Here is a 10,558-nt window from a genome sequence, read left to right as displayed (position 1 = left end):
CTCGGGCAGTCGCAAATGTGCTAGGGACAGGGCCCCGAACATGAAGGCTGCCCTCTGCTTAATTCAGAAAACGCGCCGGAGCACGGAATCGGCCACTGGAGGTTCTCGTGGCCCTGTGCTGCTCGCGCGCTGCCGTGCCTTTCCACTCTGTTGCAATGTTCCACGACATATCCGCCATTAATGCTCGGCGTCTGCGCACGGAGCCATGACAACTGCGAACACCGCAGATATATGCGGCTGGCTAGGCGGAAACAAAAGCAGAAGAAAACAATAAAAAAAAATAAAATCCGAAAATTAACCGCAAGCACCCGATCAGACAATGGCAATCGGGGCAAAGACGTTTTCGCGATGGAAGAAAAAAAAAGAAAGATCGAAAGGCCAGTGAGATATGTCACACGAATATCGAAGGTCAGAAAGAGAAAAAGAGAGCGGCCGAATAAGAGAATGGCAATTAACGCCGCAGAAATATCGCTGAAAAGGCACAGAAAAAAAAAGTGGGAGGTAAAATAAATACGTGAACTGGCATTATGGAAGCACGCGCCTGTTGAAGTATTGTTATCGATTGAAAGCCGGCAAGGTACGCAAAGGGTGCATTAAGGGCTGGACACGAGATCCGGATTTTGAAACAGAGGTCACGTACGCGTCCCACATATTTCAGTGAGAGAAACTACCGCCGCGCTGATGAGGTAGCAATTGGGTTTCCATCAAAAAGTATATACTCCTTTGGCCCAAAGCCACGGAGTAGCTGTATAAAAAAAAGAAAATTTGAAAAAGAGGACGAGGAATACCATTTTTTATGCCATTATGTCCAGAATGTATTCCTGTGCGTTACGTACAGCGTTGGTACAGGAAAGAAAAAAAAGTAGCTGCAAGTTGAACCTTTAAGAAAGAATTTCGAGGACACCTAAGCGCTTCTTATGAGTTGTGAATGCGAAAGCATTTATGTCTAATTGAACGCCGCTGAGCGGTCCTTCGGGTTTTGCGCCGCGAGTAATGTACCACAGCGGTACGGGGTGCCCTTGCCAGCAGGCGCGCGCAGCAGCTAAGCCCCCAGCGGGGGCTTAGCTGCTTGTCATATATATATATATATATATATATATATATATATATATATATATATATATATATATATATATATATATATATATGTATGTATGTATGCATGTATGTATGTATTCGTACGGCGCCTCTCGCATGCGAGTTGTAGCTCTGGGACCCAGAAGTTCCGACTGCGGTGAGCCTAAAAGCTAGACCGTCCTTTAGTAACTTACGCTGAAATAAATCGGTAAAATGGATGATCAAGACCTGTAGATTTACCACTTCAAACCAATCGCCATGATTAGCTGCCGATAAAAACATCCAATTGCGTCAGAAGTTGTGTCGTCGAACTATTTAATTTTTATTTGTGCGCCTATATGGCCGTATCGCATGTGCTGTTCCTGTCCGTGAGCTGAGGTGAAAGCTTGGGCCAAGGCCTCAGAGATCCGGCAGCGCCTACAGAATTGTGCGTGCCGCCCGATCTCGGATGCCAGACTCGAACGATTTGGTACAGCGCATGATCGACGAAGAAGAGCGCATGCAATGATACACTACACGAAAAGAAGGCATAAGCACAAAGCGCTTTGGCCGTGTACATTTGCGCGGTATGTAATATAAAGACACGCGGAGGATCTGGAACATGCGGACACGCGCATGCATGGTCACTTTTTGTCCACCCGTACAATATCTCCGCCAGAACGGCGAAATTTCTAGCAGGTAGCAAATATGTACAGCGCGAAACAACGACAACAACAAAAAAAAAAAGATGCACGGGTCTGTAAACACAGACCCGCCGTTCTGTCTCGCGCCCCTAAAAGATAACGGTGAATTCACAATTATAGTGAAGAGCGATAATGCGTCGGTTGTCTGCGCTTAAATGTTATCGCTATAGCTCCAACAACGGCTATTCATGGGCAACGAACACGCGCCAGCAGATACTGTATGCGAGCGCTGTATAATTTACGAGGCAAGAAACGGGAGTGATTCATAACGACGCAGGAATGAAATGACGCGCAAGACACGCGAGGCCCTCAAGCAACAACCTTGGAAGGGAAACAGAATTTGTTCGTTTAGAAGGTAGCTAAGCACGCTAACTATAGGGTTGAATGATTACTTAAGACACTATATGTATCTAAGTGCATACTATTTATTTATTATTTCCGGAGCTAATTCCACCCTCCTCTCCTACCCTCCTTCGACAGTCAGGGTCCCAGAAAGCGACAGATCTCAGTGAAGTTCCTGCCCTGAGGCTATTGTTGTGTTCCAGGGCGTCTCGATCAGCAGGTGACGGCTAAGTTCAGGTGTATACTTTGGTAAACATGGAGACTACACCGAACAAGTCAATACATTTATCGTCTTCGAGACGTACGTTATAGGAGTCAGGTTGATGACTTATGACCTCTGAGCTGCGGATGCGGGACGCTGTATTTTTAGCAAGTGGTCATACAAACCCGTGCAGGTGTTCGCCGTCACCGATCGCGTAAGAGAACAGGAAAGTGCCCCATTCTGTCACAGGGAAATTCCGGGTTTGCGGATTTTGGTGGTACATCAGACGTGGAATTATGCTAGTGCTGATCCGTTTCGGTAAGTTTACTGTAGGCTCCAGGAGTTGGGTCGTTGCGAAAGATGGCTTTCCGTGTGTGTGCGTGCGTGCGTGTGTGTGTGTGTGTGTGTGTGTGTGCGTGTTTGTGTGTGTGTGTGTGTGTGTGTGTGTGTGTGTGTGTGTGTGTGTGCGTGTGCGTGCGTGCGTGCGTGTGTGTGTGCGTGTGTGTGTGTGTGTGTGTGTGTGTGTGTGTGTGTGTGTGTGTGTGTGTGTGTGTGTGTGTGTGTGTGTGTGTGTTTTCTTTTTCTCTTACTTTCTCGTAGTAACAAGTTCGACCAACTGTGCTGTCACCTTTGTCTGGCGCGCTAAAGAACTGCCATGGTTGTGTCGTTCCACAGCATTTCCTTACCTGCTTTCATTTCGTCGTCAGACGACATGGTTCTTCCTCTTTTTGCGTTTATAGGTGGCTCTGTTACTCAGTCTTATTCAGCTCTCGTGTTCTTACTCTTGCATTCGTGAAGCAGTGTCAAGTGCCCGTTTCGTTCCTGTGACTTTCCTGTGTCCTCGACGACGACAGGGAAGCTCGCCGAACAATATGCTGCTTTCCGGGTAAGCTGGAAGACGTAATTACTGCGTACCACTGCGACAAATTGGCGACGCGAACCACTGATGCCTCAGCGATGTTTCGCAATCGTTTCACAACGCTACATCAAACGAAGACACCGAGTTATGTACACAGGCACTTGACTAGCGAACGAGCAGACGCCACTGTATTAGGCATCAGAGAAGCGACGCTGGCATCCCTCGACGAATATAAGTATTTTATTTAGCTGTCGCGTATTGCTATAACATCTCGCAATATTCGAGATAAAATAAAGGAAAACGCGCGAACTGTGCAATAGCAGGCGAGTTGTCTATGCCTAGAGGCAATACCGTCGTTAGATCGCTGTTGTAAAAAATATTAAAAAATAAAGGCCCTGTCCCTAGCATATCTTCTGCTGTGCCGTCAAACGGTTTTGCGTGTTTAAACCGGCTATATTCTCCGCACATATATGTCTTGGTGTCGCTGGTTTTAGGATGAAAAATGAGCGTACGGGCAAATTTAGCGTGATCGAGTATTCCTGACACCAGCCAAAGGTAATATTTTAGCGTGAAACAAAGCGCTTTTTTGTTTTTCAGTCGGCCTAGCATTTATATTACAAGAGCAAAGTCATTTAGCTGCGAGCGGACTCCAGCTGGCGCCGCTCTCTTTCAGAGGTGACGGGCAGCTGCACTGCATTCTTGTGGGTGGAGCTCACACGACATTATGAGGTTGCCGCGTAACATACACGTGCCGACACCATCCACACAGAGCCTTTATTATTATTATTATTATTATTATTATTATTATTATTATTATTATTATTATTATTATTATTATTCCCGTGGGCACTTTCTTGGAACTCTCTGCATTGGGTTCAACGTTGTTGCAGTATAGTTCAGCTCAGAAAGCAACGTTCTGCCTGGTAACGGACAGCGCAGATGACTCAAGGCTCTCTTGCGAACAAACTAGTGTTCAGCACGCTTATCTGCATTTCGAGTAGTCAATGCAATCCTAAACCACGCGTGTTGCGCTTTCCTCGCGCGACGGCCTTTCTCCCTAGCTCAATGCGTGTGTTCCCTGGTACTGTTGACTGTCCGATTACGGCAGCTTACGGCGAAACGCGCCGGATTAGATAACGAGCGCTGTCAGACAGTCCACCCGACAGATTACAGCGGCGGAACAAAAATGCAGCTCGGGGTCACGATCCGCGATGATGCGAGATGGCCGGGGCCTGCCTATCGAGCGTACGAGAGAACGCCGCCGCTTATCACCAGTGGGGCTTGGATATCACTCTACGCACACAAAGGGTGGCAAACATGCGAAATCTCATCGGCCGGCGATAGTAGCGGTCGCATCTCCGCACGCGCGGCAGAGAGCCGACGGGTTAGCTGGCGTAGCCAGCCAGCGCCAGCCACCGCCACAGGTTACAGTGGCCGAACGCAGTCGCCAGTCCGCCCGATTTTGAAGCACGCGAGAGGGGAATTTGGCTCTCAACTCACTTGTAATGGACAGCATAGCTTCGCTGGGTTCTTCGTTTGGAGACGTACGACATTGTCAGTGCCGCTGCAACCGGAAAACTCCGCACATTCCGTACTTTGGCAGCTTGACCGGTCCCCTCGGCTAACAGGAGGCGGCCATGTTTGGTAGAATACGCAAAGGCGGCGCGCCCCTTCGCAACATGCAGCCAGTTGTACAGGAGGCGCTGGTTGTACACTCCTCGCTTGCTGCTGTTTTTGTTGTTTGTCGTCCGTAGCCAATCTCGGAGGCTGCCTATTTGCAATAACCATCCGAGGCCCACTCGTGGCGCGTCGCCAAATCATGAAGGCCATGTATTTTTGTTGATAGTTCAATCTCTTCGCAATAGGTGGCGCAACCAGACGGCAGCTGTTTTTGTTTTGAAACATTGCGTAACGTTGGGGCACGCGTTGCCGGCTTTCAAGCGACGAGTTTGTTTACACTCTCACGTGGCGTGCGCAGATTACGCTTACTCAAACGCGACCTGCAGACAAAACAAGCACCGCTCGCTTCTGCAACGCACGCCGCCTCTGGTAACTTCCTTCGCTCGCTCGCTAGCTTGTTCGTTCGTTCGTTGCAAGAACATTCGTTTGCATAGGAGGGTGGATGTACAAATATTTTTGCATAATTCACGCTTGTACGACAAAAAATGAAGTGCAGACCTTCAATAACTTAACGCAATGAAGAGCACTTCAAAGCATCGATCCCAGCTTATATACCATTAATTTTAAGGGATGGTCTAAGTAAGACGATATATATGGTGAATTTTCTTAAAAGGATTTTCAAAAATTCGATAGTCCGAAGAAAATAGACGCACGAAGTTTATCAATTAATAGCTCTGCATCAAGAACAGATATCGCGGTTCTGTAAACGACATCCATTAGATCATTCGAAGCGGACGAATTTGACATGTGAATTTATGTCTTTTGTTGCGTTGTGTACAAGGGTTCTGCAAAAGCTGTATTTTCATATTACTAAATTTTTTTTAGATTAATGTGTAACATAACAATTTCGTCCGCTTTCGATTACTATTAGATGCAATTCACAGAATTGTGATACCATGTTTCAATGCTGAGTTACAGAGTTGTAAACTTGATAGTTTCGTTTTCTTAACATATTTTATTTTTGCTAATTATTCATAAAAAATTGACGATCTAAATCGGAAATCCGGAACCAACAGTCACTAAATTTCCGTTTTTCTTTTAAATGCAACAAACCTCGTCGAATTTGCTGCAGTGGTTGCCGAGAAAAACGAATTCTCCTTTTACATGTATTTAGATAGGAGCACCCGAGCTAAAGCTTCCTCTTAAAGGGACAGTGGTGGTGAACTGTTGTGCGCATGAGCTAGCACAATAAGTTATTCTTTCAACAAATCGAATAAAAACTGGTTATCAATACAGCTTCCGCTCAACTTGGGGGTTTCTGTATTCACTACGAGCCGATATCAAAAGGCATTCCCCTGGAATTGAAAAGAAGATGTTTGTGGCGTGAGCTAGCACTAGTTATTCGTTCAACGAATCGTATAAAGGATGGTTATCAATCCAGCTTCCGCTTAACTTAGAGGCTTTTTTATTCACAAAGGCTAACAGGAGAGCTAACTTCGCGGACAACTTTCTGTGGCAATGAAGGGAAAGCTACGGAGGCAACGCGCGCAGAAGAGAGAGAGCTTCTGAAAAGAGTCCAATGTTTCCATCCACGTTACTTCGGGCTCGGGAGGAGAAAATATAAACACCTTATTAGCAGCAGTTAAACAGAGCAAAACACACGACTGAATGTAAACGTTTGCTTATTTTGTGGCTTTTCCCTACCGCATCTGGGCAAATGCGAAACCCTCGCACGTGGTAGCTGCATCGATTCAGCGTCTTTTCCGAGCAACCAAAAGCACTGTCAGACGCTAGCGGACTACTTGGCGTCGTAACACATGTGCAACAGCCACGCGCCAGTAGCTTTCCCTTCGTTGCCACAGAAAGTTGTCCGCGAGGGTAGCGTCCTCTTTCGTTTGCTTTCCATTGTGAGCACGTTCGCTACAGACAATCCACTGCATGGTGAATTATACGTGGTATTGAAGCGCGAACAAAAACACACTCAGACCAAGCGAGACAAGAAAAGCGGTTTTTTTTTTATATGTAGCTTGCACATATTCCACGATTTTAGTAAGTAAATCTACGTAAGCGTTTGCGTGTCTCGGTTGTGTCTTTGCACTTCAATACCGTGATTATCTACCACACAGCCTAGCCGCACACACTTCTGTAACAGATTATAGTCATTGCACATCGCAGCACGAGGCAACTAGCACAAAGACTCGGCAACTCTTTCGCACGTTCACATGAAAGGCTCTGATACAGTGAAAAGAACGGCCCACTTTTTATTCTTCTCTGTTTGGCTTTCCAAAGGTTCATGCCTTCATTCATGACCGAATAGCGCAAGGTAAACAGACTTGCAAAGAAGAAACTAGACCATAACAAAGCTCACCAGGAGAGCGACTATAGCCGAAAGGCGGCTCAAATCAGGCGGGAAATGGGGCGCCGAAACATCGGTTTGGCGGCGAATCCCTCGCTGGCTGCAGCGAGCACGATGGCTCGCGGAACGGCGAGGCGAATAGCGTTTACGAAGGTAGGGTTAAGTCCTCTCGGAGCCACTACAAGCCGGCGGCTCCGCTTTCCTATGCACCGAACCACGGCGACGATACACGGGTCTCTCGACGAAGAGGGATTTCGGACACGTGCCGGTGGTTTCGCAAAGAACGGGCAAAAACGAACACGGCAAACCGCACGAACAAGGAGGCTATCAAGAGTCGAAAGCAGGAGACAACGCCGCCGAGAGTACGTACGAGAATACTGAGGCAAGAAAAATAAAGAACGCTCTTCGCTCGAGGGCCAATTACAGAGGAGAGAAAAGAAGCAGGTATACGGCAGCACCGCCTGAAAAGAAAAATCGAAGACGACGAGGTGGGGAGAAAAAAAAAAGAATGGTGCCAATCGAGGAGCCAGGAGGATTTCGATGAATGCATGCAATCCGATGTAATTTCTTTGGTGCTTCTTCTTTCCGGTCGGCCAGGCTTAACCGCCAAGTTCTTTCGCGCGCGAGCAGGAGCCAGTCTTCCGACAAAAAGGTGGTTCGCGGAGAACGCCGACGAAATGGAAGTGCTGCCAGTAAAGCTGTACTTCCGTACAGGTCGCCTCAGCACTTACTTAAAATTGAAATGCCATTCTCGATTCAAGCATAAGTGTGATGCCCATGGAAGAGCGAAATCAGAAATAAAGTTTAAATTACGGGGTTTAACGTCCTGAAACTCAGTACAATGAGTTGTGAAGGGCAACTTAGTGGAGGACTGCCATGAGTAACTACTTAAGAGGAAAGAAACGAAATCAGGAAAGGAACAGTTTATGATAACTCAAAGGGAAGCTCATTACTTTTCGAAGCGAAATCCGAATGACTTAGAACACGCACCTATAAAGCGAGATATAAGAAGGAGGAAGAAGCATGTGTTTGCTGCGGTAAAGCCAGGGAAACGATGGAGCATGCTTGATTAGAATGTGAAGATATCTGCCCAGCGATCGATTTAGGCACCACTGGCCTCCTTGAAGCCTTCGGGATGAGAGAGAGCAGGGGGAAAGTAAACATGTCCGCAACAGAGACCAGTAAGAGATGATTGGAAGATTGATGGAAGAAAAGTAGGGAAATGAAAAAAACGGAGACGTACAAAAACAAAGTTTTCCATATGAGGTTAGAAAATTTGATTATGCGAATTGATCGTGGGTTTTCTTTCCTATAGGCAGGTCTTTCTAGGTTCTTTAATCCAGGTAGGACATTAAGGAATTATAATAGCAAGAGCTTGGTGGCGCAACCCACCGCCCCGTTCCAAAGGGGACGCTCATAACATCCATCCATCCATCCTTGCATGGCGCTGCAAGTGTCAAGAAGCAGAGAAAGCTTAAAATGACGATGTTGGGCTGCTAAGCACGAGGTCGCAAGAGCGAATGCCGGCCACGCCGGCCGCATTTCCATGGGGGCGAAATGCGAAAGCACCCGTGTCCTTACATTTAGGTGCACGTTAAAGAACCCCAGCTGGTCCAAATTTCCGGAGTGCCCCACTACGGCTTGCCTCATAATCAGATCGTGGTTTCGGCAAGCAAAACCTTATAATTTCAAAGCTTAAAATGGCCTGCAGTTGCCTGCGCCAACTTTCCAAGGAGAGATGCGGCAAGGCAAAACAAGACAACACTTCCGCGCTATAGCACGTCGCAGTTTGCTGGCACGTCGTCATTTTCAAACCCGTTCCATCGGAATTCTGGCAACGTAGGTTGTTATAACTGCCGCTCGCTATGCCCCTTCACAAATGTCGGAGCAACCCATATTTCTATTGAGCATCGAGGGCGTATCTCCACTGGATAAGCGCAGGCTTTCAAATCAGTGCTGATATTTGATGTTGCAACGATGACTGCGACCGTATCGCTCCGGTATAGATCTTGCCACCGGCCACACGGAGCGCTATAATTATACACAAATGCTCCGCATGTACAGCTTAGCGCGCTGCCTCTCTACCTGCCTCCGTTCCTTCACCTATCTATCACTCCATCTTTCCGTGTATCCATCTATCCATCTATTTATCTATGAGGACAACATTATGGTAACCGCTTCATCACGTTAGGGCCAGATTGCGAGATTTGGCGTTTTTGAAGTTTCGGGCTTCTTCAGAAAGGTTTGCGGATGGGTAAACAGTAATTGCTCCAGCGCGTCGTACCAACATGAATCAACGTTTCCTACTGGCTCCTCAATCCAGACTCGTTAGTCCTGGATACGCCAAAGCAACTTCCAAAGCACAACCTAACGCTTGTGAAAAGAAGGTTATGAGAGGTACAAAGTCACCGCTGTGTGAATTCGGCTAAAATTCACATCATATTATGAGGTCTAACGTACCAAACCAAAACTGAGGATATGCATGACGCCCCGGATTAATTCAGGACCACTGGTGTTCTAACGGGAACCCTCAATCTAAGCACGCGAGCGTTTCTTCCCTGCACCGCCCACATCGCGGAAAGCGGCCGGAAATCGGACCTTTGACGTCACGCTCATGCAGCTGAGCGTCACATATTTACTGAGCCAACACGGCGCGTCCAGTGGGGATTCGGGATCAAACGCAAGCAAACGATATCCTGGTAGATATTCAGACAATAATAATAATATTTGGGGTTTTACGTGCCAAAACCACTTTCTGATTATGAGGCACGCCGTAGTGGAGGACTCCGGAAATTTTGACCACCTGGGGTTCTTTAACGTGCACCTAAATCTAAGCACACGGGTGTTTTCGCATTTCGCCCCCATCGAAATGCGGCCGCCGTGGCCAGGATTCGATCCCGCGACCTCGTGCTCAGCAGCCAAACACCATAGCCACTGAGCAAGATATTCAGACAAAGAAGTGGCAATGGACAGGTTACGTAGTGCTCAGAACAGATGGCGTTATATAACGCAATAACAAAACGGGTGCCTAGAGCTGGAAAACGGCGCTGAAGGCTGGCAGTGATCAAGACGAGGTGCTTGCTGGCAATAAGATATCATCATCACGCGAAGAAAACGTAATTAGAAACGGGAGTGCTATGCTGAGCAACGTTGAATCCATACATTTTGTCGAATTCCACAACGTTGCCGTTTTGAGCCAATCAGAGGAGTCATAGCGGCCCTTCGGGCCAGTCATAAATGACAATATGGCACAGCTGCACAGTTTCAGCGAGAGTGGCAGTCAATGTGCGCTAGCCGAGGCTTTTAAAATACATTTTGTGATAGCGCCGGCAAAAAGCGCAGATCCACCGACTGCAGGAATGTGTCATGTGACAGCATTGTTATATGTCCATTATGCGACGGTAAGATTACTTATGCAA

The 10,558-nt window shown here is 47.2% G+C and overlaps 1 protein-coding gene across 3 annotated transcripts in view; it reads right to left on the bottom strand.

Moving 5' to 3' along the window:
* LOC139046631 (nuclear receptor coactivator 7-like) overlaps nucleotides 1-10,558 on the bottom strand; it is a 161,993-nt gene that overhangs the window by 86,801 nt on the left and 64,634 nt on the right. Inside the window, exon 1 of one of the 3 annotated variants that reach the window (XM_070535735.1) lies at nucleotides 4,664-4,818. The exons of the other annotated variants lie outside the window; for them this stretch is intronic. Coding sequence (XP_070391836.1) covers nucleotides 4,664-4,716 — 53 coding nt within the window. The 5' untranslated portion in view covers nucleotides 4,717-4,818. Of the gene's footprint in view, nucleotides 1-4,663; nucleotides 4,819-10,558 lie in introns of those variants that run through there. 3 annotated transcript variants of the gene reach the window in all.

Source organism: Dermacentor albipictus, chromosome 3 (genome assembly GCF_038994185.2).
Source record: "Dermacentor albipictus isolate Rhodes 1998 colony chromosome 3, USDA_Dalb.pri_finalv2, whole genome shotgun sequence".
Classification (NCBI taxonomy): Eukaryota; Metazoa; Arthropoda; class Arachnida; order Ixodida; family Ixodidae; genus Dermacentor; species Dermacentor albipictus.
Note: the sequence above shows the minus strand (reverse complement) of the source record. Positions and strands in the feature narration are given on the sequence as shown.